At 38.0% G+C, this 24,104-nt stretch overlaps 1 protein-coding gene across 1 annotated transcript in view; it reads right to left on the reverse strand.

The window, feature by feature from the left end:
- Window positions 1-785: 785 nt before the first annotated feature.
- Window positions 786-24,104, reverse strand: part of Smc1b (structural maintenance of chromosomes 1B) — a 56,846-nt gene continuing 33,527 nt past the window's right edge. Inside the window, exons 13-25 of the mRNA XM_052161414.1 lie at window positions 22,661-22,798; window positions 22,264-22,380; window positions 21,185-21,291; window positions 17,477-17,618; window positions 16,415-16,560; window positions 15,038-15,191; window positions 13,207-13,302; window positions 7,582-7,738; window positions 6,772-6,926; window positions 5,660-5,811; window positions 3,379-3,448; window positions 2,038-2,148; window positions 786-929 (exon numbers count right to left, since the gene is read on the reverse strand). Of these exons, the coding sequence (XP_052017374.1) occupies window positions 786-929; window positions 2,038-2,148; window positions 3,379-3,448; window positions 5,660-5,811; window positions 6,772-6,926; window positions 7,582-7,738; window positions 13,207-13,302; window positions 15,038-15,191; window positions 16,415-16,560; window positions 17,477-17,618; window positions 21,185-21,291; window positions 22,264-22,380; window positions 22,661-22,798 (1,689 nt within the window). The remainder of the gene's footprint in view (window positions 930-2,037; window positions 2,149-3,378; window positions 3,449-5,659; window positions 5,812-6,771; window positions 6,927-7,581; window positions 7,739-13,206; window positions 13,303-15,037; window positions 15,192-16,414; window positions 16,561-17,476; window positions 17,619-21,184; window positions 21,292-22,263; window positions 22,381-22,660; window positions 22,799-24,104) is intronic.

Raw genomic sequence — 24,104 nt, forward strand, 5'->3', positions numbered from 1 at the left:
CAGAAGACAGTTCCTGGGTCAGCACTTGGACCAGATTTGACTTAAATGGAGTCCTGCAGACTCTTCCTTTTCCACTTTGAAATGGGAATGAGCACTGCTGAAAATTGTTACATTCTGGCTTTCACAGTGACATGAAGTCCATATTACCTGGCAAATTTATAATTCAGTGCACCCTTATAAGAAACTAGACATAGAAACAGAGTTGTACTGAAGCACATGACTCAGTTTTACCCTCACAAGGTTTCTGTTTTTAAAACTTGTGAGATTATTTATGTTTTCAGTACTGACACATATTCCCTTTGAAATAATCTCTCATATAAGCCAGGTGCACCGATTTATTAACTGTACTATGACATTGTTAGAAACGATAGTATTAAGGCTAGGAGGAACTCAGTGGTACAACACTTAAACATTCTTTCCAGGTTCCTTCTCCAGCACCACAAAAAATAAACCCCCAAGACCAGCTGTTTCCGTTAAAGATAAATTCAAGGCAAGACCAGAATAAAGATATTGCAGAATTCAAAATTCTATAACCAAATTTATTTCAAAACAGAAGTCCTTAAAAGCAAAAGAAAACCATATACTCATTCATTGCTGCCATAGGAAACCTTCATTGGAATGGCGTTGAGCACTCCTTAGCTGGAATGAGCTATAGCTTGCTCTACTAAAACTAAGAAAATTTTCTTCTATGACACATGGGTCTAAACTGAGACTGACCTGACCTCCAAAGGGTCAGGGTAAATAAAGCTTCTATAGCTGGTGGCTGTTAGAGAGTGTGCTCATTTCTAACGAGACTGGGGAGACTGCGGGGACTGTGATACTCGTGGTGCTCTGGGCTTCCGGTGGCTCCTGCGGCCTTCTTGGTCTTCAGTGTCTGGATACTTGGAAAGGTCCAGAGTCAACACGTGGCTGAACATGCACTCATTGTGCTGAAATGGAGGTAGGGCAGTTTTAGTCAATTCTCCCGATCAGAGGAACAGTATTAAAGTGAGGTCATTAATCTAATAATGCATTTAAAAGGGGTCCGTTATTCTGTGTGGGTTTTTTGAGACAGGGTTTCTCTATATAGCCCTGGCTGTCCTGGAACTCACAATGTGCATCAGGTTGTGCTGAAATGTAGAGTAATGTGCCTACTTCAGGCTCCTGGGTGCTGGGATTAAAGGCATGCATCACTACACCTGGCCCAGCAAATTAATTTTTATCTTAGCTTAAAGGAGAATAGTCTAAAAATGGAAAGTGTTGAATTGTTGCTCTATTCTCTTGGCTTAGGTTTTTAATTAAAAACTTATTTTATGTATGTGTTGCTGTGTGCCTGCAGGGTACAGGTGTGAAGTTACTTTCAGGGGTCAGTTCTCTCCTTTTACTACTTGGGTCTCGGGGATGGAACTTATGCTGTCAGACTTGGCAGCCAGTGCCTTCACAAACTGAGCCATCTTAAAGGCCCTAGCTCAGTTTTTGACCTATTATGGATGTGTTGAAATTGTAAGAGTTTCTGTATGCTTGGAGCTTCTAGTGAATCTGTTTTATGAAAACAGTTAATTTTTGCGCAAAGTATTCACAAGTCAGAAATATGAAGCACAGTATTAACTGTTCTGTTACTGTGTATTACTGTTTTGCAAAACACAAGTACCACACTACCCTGTAGTTTTAGAGATTTTTTTACACTACAAATATTTACTCTTGTGTTTGGGGAAGGGATGAGTTGGTTTTCTCCCTCTGTCACATGGGTATGGATGATCAAACTCAGGTCAATAGGTTTGAGAGCAAGTGCCCCAACCTGCTGAGCCATCTGTTGGGCCATGACCTTCAGTTTCTATTTCCTTCTTTTACTTCAGTGTGTCTTAAATTTCTTTCTGTCAAGGAGAGTATCTGAGTAATTACTCATAAATTTTAGTCATTTAAAAATCATTTGGTTTATATTTACCCACTGTAGAAACCCAAGAATGTTTACAAATTCCTAAATTGTGTTAGGAAATCCCAAGGCTGGCAGGGTCGGAGTTGTTTATGGGGCCTGTCCTTGCCCTGCCCCCCCCTTACCTCTGGGTAGACACCTATCAGTGCATCAGCTCTGGAGTAGAACTCCTCTTTCAGGGAAATGATTATCATCTGAAATTGTTCCTGACTCTGCTCTTTGATGTAACTTGAGACCTTGGAGGAAATAGAAAACACACCTTTCATCAGCAAGGCAAGGCCTCCTTTGGGCTCTGGAAACAATGGTTCTCTTTCTTTTTAATTTTAAAAATCACATTTGAGTTAATAACTCAAGGCTTAAAGATTGGGAAACCGTGGCAAATGTGTAAGATTTTATAATCAAATCTTGGATAAAGATGAATTCTAGCCCCTTCAGAATGCTCAATTCCAAGGAAATAAAATGATTAGGGTGTGGTGGTATAATTCTGTAATTCTGGAGAAGCAAAGGGTCTGAGGGTCCAGGATCCTTGAGGCAATGCCCAGATTCACCTAACGTCCTCCCACTAAGGCCCAACCCTCTCAACGTTTCCTTTAGGAAGCTCAATTGAAGAAAATACATTTCCAGTGCCACAGCCTCTATGTGGGGACATTTTATATCCAGACCATCAAATTCTCTTATCTCCTGTTCCTACTGTCATTATTCTAAGACTTCTGTTCCTGTATCATGGCTACTAACATAGTCTCTAGCACCAGAGTCCCTTCTGTGAATGTGTCTTTTTAACCTGTCTCATTCACTCACTGTATGTGGTACTCCAGAAGCATAGGTATCCTGAATACACAGCAGTTAGTTCCAGTGTATTCTGACCTAGACCAATCTTAGGGACTTGGTAATTACTATCTTACTAGACAAAAGTCTGAGTCTTAGTTCTCCTGTACCCAAGTTCTGAGTGGTTTATTTTGGCATTTTGACTTGTTTGACAAGCAAGCCATCAAATGGATGTATGCAGACATATAAGAGAGCTCAGAGCTGTCACTCAAGTGTGCATGAGCTGGGCATGGTGGCACAAGACCTCTCTCAGAGGTTCTAAGAGGCCTTGAGTACTCTTGAGTATTGTTGCTCTTTGCCTCCATGGTTTCTTCTTCAGGCTTCTGCTTGTGTGACCTGACCTTTATCAATGATGGACTCTACAACAGTATAATCCTAATAATCCCTTTCTCCCTAAGTTGTTTTTGGCCATGGTTTTGTCACAGCAATAAAATAAAACTAGAACATAAACATCTTATTAGAAATTGAAAGCATAAGCTGGGTGGTGGTGGACCACACCTTTAATCTGAGTGCTTGGGAGGCAGAGGCAGGCAGATCTCTGAGTTTGAGGCCTGGTCTACAGAGCAGCCAGGGCTATGCAGAGAAACCCTGTCTTGAAAAACCCAAAGGAGTGGGAGGATTGAACTCAGAAAGAAACTTACTTTGCCAATGTTAGTATTGTCCAGGGCTGCATCTACTTCATCTAATACAAAGAATGGAGCAGGCCGAAAACTAGGAAAGAATAACATGCACGTGAGTTAACAACTTCATATTAGTTTTATCAAAGACTAGAGGCAAAGAGCAACAATACTCAGGGTACTCAAGACCTTTTAGAACCTCTGAGAGAGGTCTTGTGCCACCATGCCCAGCTCATGCACACTTGAGTGACAGCTCTGAGCTCTCTTCTTACATGTCTGCATACTGGATCCTACATGAACATTCAGCCATCATTTCTAGCAAACCCCTCTCCCCTATTCTTTCCTGTGGGCAGCTAGTGGCAGTAATTATTAAGGTTATTTAGACCAGGGCCTGGTTCTGGAAAGACTCAGTGTAGCAGTAGAGAGCAAAACCAGAACAGGGAAGTGGGAAGGGTTGGATGGGAGAACAGGGGGAGGGAAGAGGGCTTAAGGGACTTTTGGGGAGTGGGGGGCCAGAAAAGGGGAAATCATTTGAAATGTAAATAAAAATATATCGAATAAAAACAAAAAGGTTATTTAGACCAAACCATGGAGCCATGACTGATGCCTTCACATTCCATGTCTGTCAGTAACCTCTAGCTCTCACATTGTCCCAAGCTAACACTATCTTTCACTTTGCTTGTTAGAACAGCATCCTACTCTGTTGCCATCACTGCCACACAAAGTATACTCCACACATGCTAAGTACACTTTCACCTCAGAGCCTTTTACACGTGCTATTCTTTGTTACATCTAGAACATTCTTGCTTTAGCTATCTATATAACTTGTTCCCTTAATTCTTAACTAATCTTTTTATTGTTGTAAAGTACCTCAGGGCCATGCATATTTCCATTCCTTTTTTTTCCCTTATGGGACTTGTTATTTACAAATATTCTCTATATTAAGGAAACTATTTGCAATGTACCTCACTATTTCTGCTAATGGAAATAAACCTCCTTACAATGGTGTCTTAAATGATCCTAAGGTCTCACACATGGGAGACATATACTTTATTGCTGAACTATAGCCCCCAACAAAAATGACAATTTTTGTTTTTTGAGACAGGGTTTCTCTATAACAGCCCTGGCTATCCTGGAACTCACTTTGTAGACCAGGCTGGCCTCAAACTCACAGAGATCTACCTGCCTCTGCCTCCTGAGTGCTGGAATTATAGGTGTGTGCCACCACCACTGGCAAAATTAAGTATTTTTGAGGAAGACACTTTGTTGGTTCACCGGAATCTCCAGAGCCTTCAACAGTACCTGAAAGTGTGATTATTTAATAAAGTGAAGGGATGGGTGGCTACCCTGTGATAATCTCATTCTGCAGTGATCCTGTCTCTACCCCATCATGGTTTTTCTTTGTACTTCTCCCCTGAGGGCCTGTCCCATTTCTTTCTTGAGACCAGAAGTCAAATTCCTATGTTCTGTTCCTGGTGATGGGAAGACAGCAGCACCCTCCATGCTATTTGCTGTAATCTCTTGTTTGTCTTAATTTTACTCAACTTTTGTTTTTTGGTTTGAGACAGGGTTTCTCTGTGTAGCCCTGGCTATCCTGGTACTCACTCTGTATTCTAGGCTGGCCTCAAACTCAGAAATCCGCTTGCCTCTGCCTCCCCAGTGCTGGGATTAAAGGTGTGTAACCACCACCGCCAGGCTCAACTTTTGTTTCTTGATTTATACTTCAAGGGAAACAGTATAGCCATCATCAGTGGAAATGATTTCAAGCCCCACTTCCTTTTTTCAAAGGAAGAAATACTTTGTTTTCTTTATACAGCAGAACTCTGAATATGACTTAGGAAAATAATATGTAAGCTAGGTCATTGCTCTTGTTCATTTTTGTTCATCTTGATGTGTTAGGTCGATTATCCAAGTATTATCCGATTTTGTTTTTGTTTTTTTTTTTTTTGATTTGGTTTTTTTTGAGACAGGGTTTCTCCATATAGCCCTGGCTGTCCTGGAACTCACTCTGTAGGCCAGGCTGGCCTTGAACTCAGAAATCAGCCTGCCTCTGCCTCCCAGAGTGCTGGGATTACAGATGTGCACCACCACCACCTGGCTTAAGCATCATCCTTTTATAAAGCTAGAAAACTACTAGCTATTGCCAAATTTTGTCAAAGATTGTACTTGTAGATTTTCTAACTTGATATAATAGGCTTAAAACAAACCTCAATTTTATGACTGGAAAGATAGCTTTGCTAAATATTATTTAAAAATTATAGACTTTCTGTAGAAAGACAAACTTGGTAACTTGCTGTGGCCTTACCTGTGTACAGCAAATAGAAGAGCCAAAGCAGCCACACACTTTTCTCCCCCTGACAAATTGTCCATAGGCATGAACCTTTTGCCTGGAGCCACACAATTATAGCTAATTCCATCTAGGTACGGTTCTTCAGGGTTCTCTGGGCTAAGAAATGCCTGAAACACATTTATTTAACCAAATCAGAAAAGTAACCAATACATTTTAAATTAGGTGGCAACATATTTAAGTGAAAAAATTCTTTCTACTGGTTAGGTTCTCCTCAGTTTTAATGGGAAAATACTAATACCTGTAAATACATTTATTTGTGCATTGCCCACAGATATTAAGGTTATCTGGGTTGAGGGGAAATGAGAATGCTCAACATATCTATGGCCCGTCTCTTTCCACCATAATACCAGTCAAACTTCAGCAGCAGACACCATAGATTTAATGACAGTCTCCATCAACTTACTTGTTGGTGCATGTCTGACATTTACTGAATACCTCCTATGGGCCACATAATGTAGGTGTATGTAAGAATCCTATTTTTAATGAGTTAATATGCTTATTTTACTAAAAAGTTATGTTTTGCTGAAATTCTAAAATTCAGATTCAGGATAATTTCAGTCATAATGTGAGTCCAAGTGGAGCTGGTGCACAAATATTGACCTATATTTTTTTACATTTAATTCTACAAGTATTTGCTACAGTGGTGGATAGTAAAATGGGCCCAGAGATTCATTCAAATGGATCTGATTCCACCTTTAGTCTTCCACTCTCCTTTGATATGCTGGTCAATACCACAACTATTTCTTACCATACAGACAGTAATTTCATTAAGTAAATCTAGTACTAGACAATAGAATTTTAGCACTTGGAAAAAAATTTAGACATCAAATGATCTAACCCCACTCATGTTTCAAGTGGAAGAATAGGCCCAGAGTAGTTCTGCCTTGTCTGCCACCAGCATAGTTGAATGGACTCCAGAACACGTCTTGAGATGTCAGTCTTCCTGCACTGGTTTTGCACCTATGTCATTAAGGACTGACTATGCAGTGGTCATTTATATCTCACAAGAAAACAAACACCATTATTGTCACTAGGCTCCCTCTAGTGTCAGAGATTGAGAAACACACCTGGGCACTGTTGTTCCTGCAGAGCTTCTTGTAGATTTGATCAATTGAGACTGAGATGTGCTCAAAACATTGACTGAAAGCATCGTACCTCCGTCTTTTCACCTGTTCAAACTCTTGCCTACATATTCTGGCTTCCTTTCTGCTGGCCTCAAAAGCTAAGAAAAAAAAATCAATGATCTTATTTTTGAGTTTGGTTGTCTTGAATATACCTGCATTCAAAATACTTTACCTATTATTAAATTCTGAGAACACAGCTTTTAAGCTTGATAAATCTTTTCCTGACAAGAGCTAATATATAAATAATGTTAGCAATCCTGACAGTGTATTTAACATACTAATTTGTCTGGTATAAAAAAATCTTGATATGTTTTAAAATAATTAATAGTACTTTGTTGTTGAGACAAAGTCTCATGAGGCCAGGCTGGCCTCAAACTCACCATGTGGCTAAGGATGACCCTGAACTTCTGATGCTCCTGTTTCTACGTCTAGAGTTCTGGTATTATATAGGTGCACAAACCCAGTTTATAGGGATTTGAAAATGGAACCCATGACTTCATGTATGTTAGGATAAACATTTGTCCAACAGAACTACATTCTCAACCTCCAATAAACCTATTTTTAAGTAAAGTAGAGCATTCTTCATTAAGGAGGTATTTGTGCTTCAGTACTAAAAAGCACACATTACCATATGGCAACAGAGAAAATGCATGCTAATAAAAGAAAGGTACAATACAAGGAGGTTGTTGGCACATACAGAAATAAAAATACAGATGAATATCATCTTGCTAACAACTATAAACTCAATTTTACCATCTGCAGATTCTTGAAATTTGTCTCTGACAGCCTTTAAGTTCTCCTGTGCTCGAAGGTTTGGAGCTGCAGTCTTTAGTAGAGTATTTTCTTGGGATGCTACTTGCTGTAGAAGGAGTGAAAGGTGGCCCTCCACCTCCTTATCTGATTGTAGAGCCTATCATTAGCAAAGAACAACACTGATTGGCATGCCTTTAAAACTCAAAAGTAAGACCTAAGTACAAGACTTACCATTCTTTGATTGTGTGAACATATCTCCCCCCCCCCCATGTGTGTGGAAGTATGAGGTCAACTTTTGGGACTGATTCTCTTCTTCTGTTATGTATGACCCAGGAATTGTGTTCAGGTTGGTGGCAAGTGGCTTTATTTGGTGAGCCATCTTGTTGGTCTAAGACTACTATCATCTACTCGGGTGGCTCAGAGCAGGTGTTGGTTAGTTGGTTTCTTGAGATATGGTCTTGCATTTTAGACTTGGTTGGTCTAGTATTCACTATGTAGCCAAGATAGGCATCACATTTGTAACAATCCTCCTGCTTCAAATTCCCAAATGCTGAGATTACAGGTTTGGGCCACCACACCTGGAAAAGACACTACTATCTGACTCTACTTTATCCCCCACATCTCCGTGCTCCTCTTTGGAAGCCATTGCATTTGGAACTATAGTCAAACAGGCAGCATCTATAATTTCTCTACCCAGCTGTGTCTTTAGTGGCTCTAATACCGTATCATGCTGCTCTGAAACATTCTCTGCTTCTTCAGATTATGATCATGTGCAAAATGTGAAGATTTTTTTATCATCTGTTTCTTTTTTCGTTGACAATATTAGCCAACTCTAATGAACTGGTTAGACATTGAACCGTCAATCAGGAAAACTAGTGTTTGCTTTAAAAGAACTCAGAGGGGCTGGCTAGAGGGATGGCTCAGTGGCTGTTCTTTAGAGGACCTGGATTGAGTTTTAGAATCCACATGGTGGCTCACAAATATCTGTAACTCTTTTACAAAGCTTCTAGCTGATTGGTTCCTTATGCAGAAATCTGATGCAAACAAATAGCTAATTACAGTTACCAACTCTGGAAATGGTCCAACCAGTTGTACAATTGCATTTAGCCTTGTGTTATACTGACTCATGTTAGCATTGATGCAAAATTTCCTCATTAACTTTGTCTATTAATATTCTCCACAAAGTGGTAGTTATTATTTCCTGACTTATGTTCTGGATCTTTGCCAACAGTAAAGTTTTTCCATGACCTCTTGGTTGGCTTTTGCTCACCTCATCACTTTTCTGTTAGCTTTGAAGGAGTTACTAAGCTGTTTACACCCCCAAGCCCCCAAAAGCAATCTGGTTGATCTCTAAAAGGATATTAATGGAACATGGGCTGTCCAACTCATCCCTCTTCTTGTCACTCTGGATATTGTTTTGGGGATTCAGAACTAAAACAACTGGACTGAAGCCTTCTTTGCATCAATTAACCTCTCTGTCTCATCAGCCAAAACAGCTTAACATCTCCCTTTCAAACCCAGCTTGACTCCTTTACTGCTGTAGTACTCTAAAATTAAAAAGGACTAGATCTGATTACTGCTAGGGATGAGATTTATGCCCTCTGTAAACAATACTGCTTCCATGCTAATAAATCCTAAACGATTTGAAATGGGGCCTAAAGACAAACTAAAGACACCAAACAAAAATTATTTCTAGTTCTCTCCTTCACTGGTTCCTCTCCTTGATCATTTTTTCCTCCTTACTATTTTCATACCTATGTTTCACCATCTTTTAAATGTTTTACCTACAGAATTTCTTCTTATACCCCCCAAAAAGTTTTACATATGCTCTCCTGATAGTTCTCACTCTAAAACAACTCCATTTGTTCCTGACACATCTGCAAAAAGACCTTTTGGATACTGGCTAAAAGGGACCTTTATCATTTTCACCCCAGGCTAGATATTATTCTTTACATTAGTCCTCTATTTTATTTTGTTCCCTTTCTTTGATGCTCTGTAGCTCTTTGCTACTTATGTTAACTTGTTTTGGTGCAACAGTCCTGGCAATGGAGCTAGTCACAGTCACCCTGAATCAACACTTTCTCTCACTATTCCACTCTATTTTCCCTGCCTCTGTCCTTCAACCTTCCAGGAAAATCTTTATTTATTTTTATTTTTCCAGACATGGTTTCTCTGTGTTTCCCTGGCTATCCTAGAACTCATTATGTAGACTAGGCTGGCCTCGAACTCAGAAATCCACCTGCCTCTGCCTTCCAAGTGCTGGGATTAAAGGCATTCACCACCACTGCCCAGGCTCAGGAAAATCTTTCAATTCTAGTCTGTAGCAAAATCATCTGTACAGCCCTCTATTTTTTCCAAGCCTCTTCAGGAATATAGGATGGCAATCGCCTAAATCCATCACAGCCAATCAAGACTGCTTCATGACTAGAGGACCCCCTCTTCAGTGGGACCAGTACTTCCCCCTCTGACAAAGACTCTGCTTAGCAGAAAACAGTTTTAACATTCATTTTAAAATATCATCTAGAAGTTGGAAACAGTAGTTTCCTTCTGAAAGACTTTACTTCCCAGCTTCCCTTAGGAACTATGGAAATCACTTCTACCCCTATAAGGGGCAGCATCCAATCTTCTGTTGGCATTCTAGCCATCTACACAAATAGGTGACAAAAGTACCCCCTCACCATGAATAAGCATGGTCCTACCTAAGGTCAGAGGAAGCCTCTCTTTCTCTCTGCCTTCTGTCTCTATACAGCTGTCTTTACATAATCTGACAAAGCAGGCAAATGAAAACTAAAGAAGACATACATGCTGGGGCAGTAGCTCAGGTAATAGAGAGTGCTTGCCTAGTGTCCACAAAGGTCTGGGTTCCATCCCTAGCACTTCGTACACTGAGTATAGTGGGACATGCCTCTAAACTCAGTACTTGGGAAGTGGGAACAAAAATGTTATTAAGTTCAAGGTCATTTTCAACTACATAGTGAGTTTGAGACCAGCCTGGGCTACACAAGGCCCTGTCTCAAAGACTAACAAAATAAAACCAAATACTCCATCAACACGAAATAATTTACTAGGTAACAAGGTTGGAAAGGCTTTTTCTAAACTAAAATAAGAAAGCAGTAAATAAAAAACTGCAGAGAAGACAAAAGTTGACACAGATATAATTGAAGAATACAGTAAGTCTCCAAAGTATATTAACATGATGTTTAAAGATGTGGGCCAAGCATTATTCTTGATTTTCAACATGGCCCATGCTTTGAGAAGACGAGCCACTCTTACCTGTGGGGACTAGGAACAGTAATGACTCAGAGGACGGCTAAGTTTACCTGAGCTACTGGCTCAGGAATGAACATGGGACCTTGTTTAGATCACACTGTATCCAGGAGACAATGGCTTAGGCTTTCTAGGAACAACTTCAGCTTTAGAACATTACTACCTCCAAAGGCAGGTTCACTTCTTTGAAGATGCTAGCAATGTGGGTAGGTATCCTAAATGGTAGCAGTCACAGTGTTCATGTAAGTTCAAGGCCAGCTGGCCTAGAGCATGATTGTCTCACTAAAAAAATAATGTTAGCTAATTCCTGCTATTTTGTAATAGATATTTGGCATTCATCCTGGCTCCAGGCTCAGAACTTGGCATTTCTTGAGAGATAAGACAAAAGGATCTGCTATTGTTATTCACAATCTGCTATTCACTGTAACTCGAATTAAAGCTAATAAACTGAAATTTGAAAAATTGATTGCTAGATGTACCAGATGGGATTAGAAGTTTGTAACTTTTAGCACATCTTCACTGGTAATGAAGAGAAGCTAGGAATTCAGTTTAATCAGTCACCATCTGAGAGAGGGACACCCGTGTTGGTGGACACATGGACAGGGTGGCAAGGCAGCACACCTCAAGGAGGCAAACTGCATGGGAGCTCTGTGCCTCCCCCATCCCTGTCCTGTACATCTCTTCCATTTGGCTCTTCCCATGTTATCTTTTATAACTGTTATGTTTCAAACCTGGAACAAATGGCCAAGGTGCCTATCTAACACATTAAAGTGGATCCTGAAAGATTTCCCTGCATCCCCCAGTTCCTACCTGGTACAGCGTGCCCTCCTGGCTGGCACACCTAGCCCCTTACCCTTAACTCTCCAGCCCAGAGAGCTGAGCTCCTCTTCCATATATAATTTAACCATTTTGGTTACCTGTTCTCTTTTTACCTTTGGCCTTCCTTGTTGCTGCACCTGGTTCCTCTCCCCTCTCCTTGCCTTCCCTCCCTACTCCTCCATGGAACAGCTCAGTCTGGTCATGTCCACTCTGGTCTCTCACACATATTCCTGTCTCTGTCTATATTTCCCATACAACTACAATAAACCTTCTCTTTCACTATATCTAGGATCAGTCGTGTCCTTTCCATCTCTGTCATTCAACAACAAATTGGCAAATGTAGAATAAATTATTACTGTGTGTAATTTTGGCAAATTACCACACTCAAGGGTTAAGACACTCTTGGGTGACTGGCATCCAAAGTGCAGACAGTCTGTGCCCTGAACTTGTGGAATCTGATGCCACCCCAGACTGGAACCGAACTCTTAACATCTCCAGCTAGTGTTCAGAGAACTGAAGAACTGCTAGTTCTCTGGTATTGAAAGTACTGTTAATACAGATGTTTGGTGGTTCACACCCATATTTGTGTGTGTGCACATGTGTCTGTGGAGGCCAGAGGCTGTCTGTCTGTCTATTTCAGTTTCTCTCTTTTTTGTTGTTGTTTTTCGAGATAGGGTTTCTTTGTGTAGCCCTGGCTGTCCTGGAACTCACTCTGTAAACCAGGCTAGCCTTGAACTTAGAAATCTGCCTGCCTCTGCCTCCCAAGTGTTGGGATTAAAAGCATGCGCCACTACTGCCCAGCTTCTCAAACTTATTTTTAATTAACTAAAAAATTTATTTCTATTTTACAAGTGTTTTTTGCTTGCATGTGTGTCTGTGCACCACCTGCATGCAGTGCCCATGGAGGCCAGAAGAGGGCATTGGATCCTTTGGAACTTGAGTTAGAGATAACTTGTTAGCGGCTGTGAGGTGAAGGGAACAAAACCTGGGTCCTCTGGAAGAGCAGCCAGTGCTCTTAACCACTGAGCAATCTCTCCAACTCCATCTTATTTTTTGAGACAGGATCTGTCTCTGGACCTGGAGCTTATTGATTAGCTAGAGTAGTTGGACAGTGAACTTTAGGGACCAACTGTGTCTGCTTCCCCAGCTGTGGGATTATAAACATAAAACTGCTGTGCCGGGCTCTGTGTGTGTGTGTGTGTGTGTGTGTGTGTGTAACATTTTACTGACTGGATCACTTCTGTAGCTTCTATTATGATTTTTGGAGACTTGAGTTTCATGGCACAAAAGCTAACAGTCAAGTTTTGATCTTCCTGCCTCTATATTCCAAGTGATGCTGAGAATGCAGGAATTTGCAATCATCATCCCAGCTTTCTTTTTTTTCCCTCTGATGTCTCTTCCCCCTACAAAATAAAAATGACAAAAAACCCCACCAACTAACCCACCCCACACATCTTAAACCTAACCATATAAAAATGATTCTATAATATTTTAATAGCCAATATTATCATTAATCACAAACAGAAATCTTTACATTACCTTCAAATCCTCCCTTAGAGGACTGTAGTCTATTTGGATGGATGCTTCTTTTTCATAGATATCAGCTGTTGCCTGGGTACTTTCTGTTTCAGTTAGCTGAAAAAACAGACACTCTTGCCTGAATACTCTAGCTACACCAGCTACTTAGTCATTCAGATCAAGCTATCACCCTTATGCAGCCACACAGCCAAAATGGTCTGGCCTCAGCCATCCTTGACATAATCATGTAGCAGTGTCCTATGCTCACTTTATTGCAAACACACCTTATTGACAAAGCAGGTGGGGCCTACTCTCAGGACTGACATACTTCTCTATGTCAGTGCAGCCCACCCTGCATGTCTGCTCAATTCTCACCTCAGTTGCTTACTAGCTATTTTTTTTCAAGCTATACCTTTTTATCTATGTTTCTGAGACCCACCATCGACACTCAGTGTGATGGTTTGTATATGCTTGGTACAGGGAGTGGCACTATTAGGTGTGGCCTTGTTGGAGCAAGTGTGTCACTGTGTGATTTAAGTATCAATTCTCGTTAGTTCTTGAGTTGTTGGAATGCTTTTCATTAAGTCCTTACCACTACATATATATTTTCAAGGATTCTCTTTCCCCTGGCATTTTCAAGTTCATATTAAAGATTTCAATCTATTTTGAATTTGTTTTCATATAGCGATAGGGAAGGAGTTTCTCAGAGAATTTTTTGTTTTTGTTTTTGTTTTTTTGGATTTGGTTTTTTTTGATACAGGGTTTCTCTGTATAGCCCTGGTTGTCCTGGAACTCAATCTGTAGACCAGGCTGGCCTAGAACTCAGAAATACACCTGCCTCTGCCTCTGCCTCCCAAGTGCTGGGATTAAAGGTATGCACCACTACTGCCAGGGAGGGAGTTTCATTCTATTATATATGACAGAATTTTTCCAGTGTCCTTTACTGAGGATGTCTTTTCTCCAATATCTGACTTTAGCTCTTTTATAAAAATCAGGCTGCTAATGTATATGTTAAAGTAAATGAAAACTAATGTATATATTATCTTCTGGATCCTTTATTCTGTCCCATTGGTTTGTGTATGTTTTTTGTTAGTAGCATGTCATAATGCTCTACTGTAGTAATGCACTTACATTAGTTACATATGTGTACATATGTACACATATACAACACAGGCCAGGAAGGATCTATGTATGAAGAAGAAAAAGTGGCTTTTTCTTCCTGGCTTTGAATCACTATCTTTTCAAAACCTGTTAAGTGTTAAACATTTTGTTAAGAGTCAGGCTGTGCACAGGAGATAGTGTACTGGAGTTTCAGAATTCTCAGTCCAATTAAGCCTCATGTAAGATAGGCAGCTCCAAGGGCTGAGGTACCAACAGCAGTTAAGCACCGTTAACCTCAGAAGATGAGGTTCTGATAAAGTAATTTCTCCAGAGGATAGCAGACCCTGTTAAGTGAGAGCTTGACATCACTTCAGAAAGTTAGAGCATAAAAAAGTCCAAGATCTTGACATTGGCTCTCCCTAGAGTTTTCATATATATGTATTCTTGAGATATGGTCCCACTATATATCCCAGATCATTTTGAACTCTTGACTCTCCTCTCAGCCTTCCAATCCCTCAAGTGCTAGGTCTTTACAAGCTTACACCATTGTGACTAATTTAAAACCCTACTTTTCTTTTTAGGTAATGATTCAATATTAACTAAGCTTAACATTTTAATATCTATCTTGAAATACTTAGCCACAAACATTTTCCTTTTTCCTTTCCTAGGAGTTAAAGAACCTGTAGCACAAGCAGTTGAAGATATCATTTAAGTATGCATAACTGCATATATTATGTTATTGGCTAGATACCTCTACATCAATGATGTCCTCCAATGATCCCAGCACAAGACTTATGTCAATGTCTTGAACTTTGCAATCCAGCAGCAAATTATGCTTCTCTAGCAGTTTCTGTTCCAAAGAACCTTGAATGATTACAACTTCCTTCTGTAATTTTCCAACTTCCCTGTAAATACAGATATGAAAAGTGACTTTACTCATTATGTAATCATAACAAAGAAGATCGTCTCATTATAAACTGGCATGAAAAAGTTACTTTCCTATGAGAGCTCCAAGTGCCAGTCACTGATTTATACATTATCATTATTGAGAAAGACCATCAATGTATACATTTGATCCAAGAGAACATTTTTCATAGACATTTCTTTAATTAGAGCTAGCAAAGATATAGCTTTCCTTCAATTATTTTAATTATTTTTTGAGACAAGGTTTTACAATACAGTCCTAGTTAAATAACCTCAAATTTTGAATTCTCCTGCTTCCACCTTTAATTGCTTAGATTACAGGTATGTCACCATATCTAGTCCCAAGTACTTTATTTTTAAATCTGCAATTTTCAACATGCATTTCCATTTTACATAGGCTGTTTACTTTAGAAGCTTAAGCAGGAGAACCAATACCAGGTAACTAGTGTATCCTTGACAATCTGGTTTCCATCACACATGGAATGCCTTATTTGAAAGTGGGGTATGAGGGTTAACATTAAGTCAACAAAGACTTTTAAACAAGATGAGAAAGGACAAAAACAGAAAAGAAAAATGAAGGGGGCTGGAGGAAGACGGATGGTTTTCAGGAATGTAAATAAAAGCAGAAATGATTGTTTAAACTAAATACAAGAGACTGAATCTCAAAGCACTGAAAGTCTCTAGATAGTGAGGAAAATTATGATATGCCAAGGTTCAACCAAAGAAGTCTTCATGATCCTGTTAATCACAGGAAACAAGATGTCATTTGGACACAAATCAACTGATTTAAGGCATTGTCAGTGTCATGATGGCACATAAACTTGTCACATACCAGATAATGCTTTAACTGCAAACATATAAGAAGGAATCACTGGATGACAGGAAAATACCAGGATAAAGGTATTATCCTTTTATGGTAAAGGACTACATGTTTCATCTACTAAAAAAACAAAAACAAAAACAAAAAACAAAAAACCTTCAGTGTAATCACCAAATCACCTCTCCTGATCTTTCCCATATTAGGACATTTGGAAGACCATGAGCAACAAAGTATAAATATTTGAAGTTTAGATAATATCAAATTGAAAGTATAAGTTTCCAGGGCTACACAGAGAAACCCTGTCTTGAAAACAAACAAACAAACAAACAAAAAAGTATAAGTTTAAGTTATTAGCCAAATCTTTCAAACTGAATTATTAATTACTTATCAACAGCCAAAAACTTCTTGCGTTCCTCTTCAATTTGAATATTAATTTTTTCAATGTTGGAACTTTGTGTGGCAAGCACTTCCTTAACTTGCTCTTGCTTCACCATGAGTTCATCAACAATTTTCAGACATTCTTCTTCAGTCTGAGCAGAAAGAATTTGTGTTTATATATAATACATACACATAATTATATGTTATAGATCATGTATATATGTACACATACATATCTATACATAACATTTTATATTAATACAAACAAGTTTTACCATTATCCGTAAGAATATCTACTCATCCAATGAGAAACCCCCTTATCTCGTATGCTACTAAATTCTGTCAGGTTGTGATTCTCTTTCATCCTATAGATTCTGGAAGCTGATAACCATTCCCTGCTTTTGTCATTCATTTTGAATCTACTCTTCAAACTTGCTACATGACTTGTGTTCCATTTGCCCAGCAGAAGTGCTCATGAGACTGTAAAATGTTAGCCTGTCCTAACAGTTTTTCATCACTTCCTCCTTCCCACAGTGTTGGGCTTCTATACTGTCTCCTCTTACTGGCTTTCCTTCTAAAATTTCTGAGTCTTCTAGAATCCCAATTGGCTCTCCACTGGACCATAGTCTCAGCTCCTGTCATATGGTTTTAAATTACCCTACAAACCAGGAACTCCTGCCATACACAGACCATGTCTTTAATCTAGTTCTCAGAAGGCTGGAACAGAATTTTGAGTTTGAGACCAGCCTGGCTACATAGTGAAAATGCCTCTGAAAACAGAGCAAACCAGATCTCAACCAGTAATTCTGAAGTGTATGGCTCCAGTCCAGAATTCTCCCATCATTTACATGCTTGAGTCATCTCGCTTTCTCTGGCATACCTGGCTCTCTCACCCTGTCCCCACTTAACATCCAACAACTCATTAGTTCTGTTAGCTTTACGTTAATATTTCTGAAATATACAGCTCTGATCCCAATCAGGCACCATTAGGTGCTAAAAAAATTGCTACTTAATGAAAGAAGCCATAACTTCAACAAAATGGCACTTCAGCCACCCATAATAAATTACCTTCTTTAGGTTATCAATGTCTTCTCTGCCCTTCTGGATTGTTGTTTTTAATGTGTCGATCTTATTCAGTTTCTTCTTAAGCTGATTTCGACTATATTCAAGCTGAATATTAAGCCGAGTTTTTTGTTTTTCAAACTCTAATCTAGTATAATAAAGTCAAGCATTATAAGAAGAGTGCATTGGTTCTTTTAACTTTTTTTCAGATTAAAAAATGTATGTACATTTGTGGATTTATGTGTACCACATTTGTGCAGATATCTAAGGCTAGAGAGTATCAGATCCTTTAAAACTGGAGTTACAGGTGCTTGTGAGGTGCCCTATATGGGTGCTGGGAAGCAAATCTGGATCCTCTCCAAGAGCAGCAAGTGTTCTCTGAGCCATCTCTCCAGCCCCTTTAAATTTTTTTTATAGGAAATTTCAAACATATAACTAAAATGAAGCTATAATGACTCCTATGCAACTTAGCCAATTGAATAATAATCCATGTTGACTCTTGCTGACCTCTACAATACCATTCACAGCTTCTGGATTATCTAAAGCAAATACCAGATACTAGATAATTTCATCAGTAATGTTCTATGAAAATGACTGCTAATTTGTACTCATAAACTACTATACCCTAAAAATATCCTTAATGTAATTACTGTCATTGCCAAAATTTCCAATACTTTATCAAAAACCTGGCTGTTTGCAAATTTTCTCCTTTTTTGTTTCTTCCTCTTCCTCCTCCTCCTCCTCCTCTTCTTTTTTGGTTTTTTGGATTTGGTTTTTTCGAGACAGGGTTTTTCAGTATAGTCCTGGCTGTCCTGGAACTCACTCTGTACTCCAGGCTGGCCTCAAACTCAGCCTCTGGGTGTGCTGGGATTACAGGCATGCACCACCACTGCCTGGCTTTTTTCTTTCTTCTTTTGCTTCATTTTTGTTTTGAGACAGGGGTTCTCAGTGTAAGCCTAGCTAGTTGTCTTAGAACTAGCTCAGTATACCAGGCAAGTCTAGAACCCACAGAGATTCACTTATCTTTTTGTGTGTGCATGTTATAGGGTTTCTTTGTGTAACAGTCCTGGCAGTCTTGGAACTAGCTCTATAGACCAGGCTGGCCTCTAACTCACAGAGATCTACTTGTCTTTGCCTTCCAAGTGCTGGGATTAAAGGCATGCACCACCACCTAGCAGTTGACAGTTTCTTAAATATTATATATATATATATATACACACACACACATACATACATTACTACTCACTTTTTTAAGTTAAAATTTATATGCTTTTTCTCATTTAGTTAGATTTTGTGAAATAGCTAGTATGAATAGCATATAAATGTCAAAATTGAGAAGTTAACAAATTTCTGACACTTTCTTATTCTGACCTCTCCATAAACGTCTTTCAATTGAATGTTAGTTGGATATGTTGATGTATGTTTGTAATCTGAACACTTTGGAGTTGGAGGCAGGAGAACCGGAAGTTTGAGGCCAGCTTGGGTTATATACTGAGTAGTTCAATGTTTGATATGTAAATGGATTACATACTATAAACTCCAATCTTTAAAAGCTACGAAAGAAAGGTAAGTCATATGTGACAATATATGGCAATATATTTAAGTAGATGATAGAGGAATATGGCACAAAATTCAAAAGATATTAGATTAATAAAAAGAAAAATGTCTCTTTTTCTTTTAGCCTTCCAAGAGGCAGCGCTGACCATTTCTAAACACATGCATGTATATTTCCTCCAGGGTATCATTTGTCTCCTGGTTTTTCTTCATGCTTTTTGACATATAATTTAAGTTTTTATTTATATTTGTATTTTATTGTTTGCAGTGTTTGTTTGTTTTGAGACAGATTTTCTCCATGTAGTCCTGGCTGTCCTGGAACTCACTGCAGACTAGGCTGGCCTTGAACTCACCGAGATCCACCTGCCTCTGCCTCCTGGAACTAAAGATGTGCACCACCACTGCCTTGCTTAATTTTTAATTTTTGATTATGTGTCCTTGTCTGTATGTGTATGCCACATGCATGTGGATGCTCACAGGGGCAAAAGGGTGCTGAATGCCCTGGAGTTGAAGTTACAGACAGTTGTAAGCCCTACAACACCAGCGCTAGAAACTAAGCAGTGGCCCTCAGCAGGAGTCACCAGTACAGTGCCTTTAAATTTTTGAGTGATTTCTCTAGCCCCAAGCAATTATTTTTAAAATTTGTGTATGGCATATTCTACTATTTTTATGTTTTTATTTTTTTACATTAAGGTTTTGAATATAACTTAAATTTTAATTAAGTGTAAGGAATGAAAAAGAAATTGAGTTTTTAAAATCACATCTATCTCAATGTTATTTATTAAAAATTTCAACTTTTGTCCACTCACATTAAGTATCAAATCTCTTCTTGTAGACGTGAGTATATTTTAGGATTGTACTTATGAGGTAGTATCTCAAGGTATCTAATGTTTTAAAATTTGGGAACTGGGGGTTGGAGAGATGGCTTAGTGGTTAAGAGCTCTTACCTGCTCTTTTAGAAGAAGGTCAAAGCCGGTCATAGTGGTAAAGGCCTTTAATCCTAGCATTTGGGAGGCAGAGGCAGATGTATCTCTGCATTTGAGGCCAGTCTGGTCTACAGAGTGAGTTCCAGGCCAGTCTGAGCTGCACAGATAAACTGTCACACTCACACACACACACACATACATACACATACACACACACAGAGGAGAGAGAGAGAGGAGAGAGAGAGATGGAGGGGGGAGGGAGGGAGAGGAAGGAGGGGGAGAGAGAGAAAGAGAGAAAAGAAAAAGGAAAAGAAAAAGAAAAAGAAGAGGGCTAAGTTTGGTTCCCCAGCACACACAGGGTAGCTTCTAACTGCCGTTAACTCCAGCTCTAGGGATTCTGACACTCTTTTCTGTCCTCTATCGAAAGTTTCACGTATGTGCATGTAACTTACATATAGATATTCACATATAAATTTAAATCTCTAAAATGAAATAAAGTATAATATTGGAGTTCTATTCCCACTCCTCATTACTTTCCTTCACATTTTTCTTTTTTATTTCATATGTGATCTTTAGAATTAGTCTATTTAAAAAAAATCGTGTCCATATAGGTGGTATTTAAACTGTAGACTAACTTTGGGATAAATCAACTTCTTTATTTAAAAAAAAAAACTAGTATGGTTTTCCTTTTTGTTCTAGTTTCTCTTAAGTTTTCTTTGTAAGAAACTGAGTTTTACTAGCTTCTTCACCCTCTGTAGTATTGACTATCAAGCTAAGGCAAGGCAAGTTTGATCAACTACTATGATATAGGCCCACCATTACTATTTCTTGTTGAGCTGAAATAAGAATGTTAAGCCTATTTTCCATAATAATCTTCAATTCTAACATGTTTTTCTACATTTTCTACAATTTTATCAGAAATATTTTCCATGTAAATCTTCAATTCTATCATAAAATGTTTCTATCCCATATTTCAATTATTTAGCAATCTTTTACATGTCTACCACTTTTTAATTTTCCATGAAAATTGTCAATTTTAATAAGTTTATCTGAAATATTTTCCATGTAAATTTTTAATTTTATCATAAAATGTTTCTATTTCCCTTTACTTTCCTTTTCAATTAAAAAAAAAAAAGAATGTTAAGCCTACCTTAAGCACGATTCCTTTAAATTAGGGATATTTTTCTTTACATGTATACCAATACTGCTTACCAATGTTTTAAAACAAAAATACCTTTTTTGATCATTTTCTTGTTGCTGTTTAACATGTTTGTTCTCAAATTCACGAATATTTTCCACACCAATTTCTTCACAGAAGTCTTGGAATATGTCATCTTCTACCTTTTAAATTATTTTAAAGCAACTGAATTAATGACCACATTTAAAAAATAAACAAGCAATGCTTAAATACAACTTTTCACTCTTAGCTTTTCATGAATTAGGCCAAAAGGTAATTGGTGCATTTGGCCCAGTGCTTTCTCTTTCTTTATCTGTATAAACTATGTTCATCTGTTTTCAAACTTATTATTCAGAAAACTACATGAAAAAGCTTATGAATTGGCTTTATTGGACGGTATTACACACTATTTGGATAAGTGATATAAAGAGGTAGATATTTTATTTACTTTAGCCATGACAAAATATAATATTCTATATTTTTAAAAACCTATCTGTTGAGCTGGCGAGGTGGCTCAGTGGTTAACAGCACTGGCTGCTCTTCCAGGGGTCCTGAGTTCAAATCCCAGCAACCACATGGTGGCTCACAACCATCTGTAATAAGATCTGATGCCCTCTTCTGGTGTGTCTGAAGACAGCTACAGTGTACTTATATATAATAAATAAATCTTTAAAAGAAAAAAAAACATCTGTTATATGAGTAAAGTAAACATCTTGGACAGTGAAAACTACTTGAGGCTAGAGCACAGTTATCAGTAATAAATTCCAAAAAACTGGCATAATCTCAATCCAACAAAATAAGTAGTCCCAAATACAATAGTATTTTAATAGTAAGTCATGGTAAAAACTTGTATATTTTGCTTAACCATGAATGTAATATGACTGATATAGCAGTAAACTACCATTAATCCCACTGGATAATCAAAATCATGGGAAATTACATATGTAGGCTCTATGGTCCTCAGTACTGGTCAGATCATACTTTATATTATGTTCTGTTCTGCACATGAGCAAGTAGTAGTATCCAAAGAATGATTTTCTTATATAGTCTTGACTCTGTAGTCATATATACACAGCCAAAACCCATAACTCTAGTCTAGAACTGTGTTCTATATGCCATTTAATAACATTTATTACCTTATCTATTTTATCTTGAAATTCTTCAATTTTTTGTTGCTGTTTGTTGATTCCTTCACTCAACATAGTACACTGAGAATCAATATTCAGTAATTCACTCTGTAGCTGAGATTGTTCCTAATAAGAAAAAATTCTGCTTAGTAACACAACTATTTTATTTTTTAAATATCAGTATCTAAAAACATGATAGATGTCTTTTACAATAAATGAAGAATCTTTAGTACAATGGCCTCTGGCATAGCTAAATAACATGATTAAATACTATAAAAATTATCAAGAACTATGATCTAGCCTTAGGACAAAGTATCTATAATTATATAATGTTATGTAAATATTATCCTTAAAATTCTATGTTCTGATATAAATTTCCACCAAACTTTTGACAAGTTTACATTACCCTGTAAAATACAGCAAGGTGCTTCTTTTTAATCATCTCTAGCTCATTTTGTGAATATTTGAGTCGTGTATTGGTTCCTTGTACTAAAGTCTGTATTTGTTTCAGATCTGTTTCCTTGCGGAGTGTCTTCATTAACTCCTAAACAGAGAAATATGAGAACATTTTATAGTGGAAGAGCACTTTTACTCTTTAGTGCTTTCATAATAAAGACTTACTAATTTTATACACAATCATTCAACATCTTCCAATAAGAGACAGGGTATGGGGAATGTAGAGATGTCTCAGTGAGTAAGAGCACTGACTACTTTTGCAGATAATGTGAGTTCAATTTCCAGCACCTACATGGTATCACATAATCATCTCTAACTCCAGTTCCAATGAATCCAATGCCCCCTTCTAGCCTCTGCAGGCAGACACTTAGGTGGTGTACAGACATATGTGCATGCAAATACATAAACACACATATACATAAACAGGAGCAGGGGTGCTGAAGAGGACACTTGGTAGCTAAGAGCACTGGATACTCCTATAGAGGTCCCTGGTGCTCAGTTCCCAGAGGGTAGCATAAAACTGTGACTCCAGTCCCAAAGAGTCTGATACCCTCTTCTGGCCTCCATGGAAACAGCATTTATGTGGTGAATAAACACAGTCAAGCAAAAACACTCATATGATATATATGTATACATAGTAAAGCTATGTATATATACTCAAACGTATACATACTCATATGACATATGGGTATATATAATAAAGCTTCTAAAGAAATAGTTAAAATACACACATATATATCATGTATTTCATACACATATTTATATTATAAAAATAAAATTTTAAATCTAAAAATATACTGGGTATGTAAAGTACATTTGTCATCTGGAGTAAGGCTGCATACAACTTCTTCAAAAAACTAACAAACGTTCCAACAGAAAATACAGGCATGAAAAGTGAAAAATGAGGACTATCTCACTCAGTGCACATCACCAGTCTTTTTGGGGTCATCTGACAAGATGTTGTAGAGCATCTTCTTTGAGCTTGCCTTCTTCATTTCCTTCTGCCTTCACTTACATTGTATGGAACCACAAGTAAATGAAGCACTTTGTACTTTTACTGTGAGTCCTTAAAGTATATAAACATATGTATGTCCCCGTACCTACTGGTTTCTGAGAATTTGTTTTAGAAAGTTGAGATCACATGAAATGTGCTTTTCTGAACCATGCTTCTTTTGGTAATGTAAAATCTTTCTTTTGATGGATGCTTTCCAGAGTATGACTGTTCCAAAATTATTAAAATACTCTCTTGACATCTATTGTTTCTCTAGTATTAGTATTTTATTTCAAGCAAAACATTCGCTTCAGTGAGACTGACTGGTTAGAGGTATTATTGTTTTTATATTCAATGTCTATAAGTAGTAGACAAATATTTCACTAGGGCTATGTGTTGAAAA

The sequence above is a fragment of the Apodemus sylvaticus genome, chromosome 17, assembly GCF_947179515.1.
Source record: "Apodemus sylvaticus chromosome 17, mApoSyl1.1, whole genome shotgun sequence".
Lineage (NCBI taxonomy): Eukaryota > Metazoa > Chordata > Mammalia > Rodentia > Muridae > Apodemus > Apodemus sylvaticus.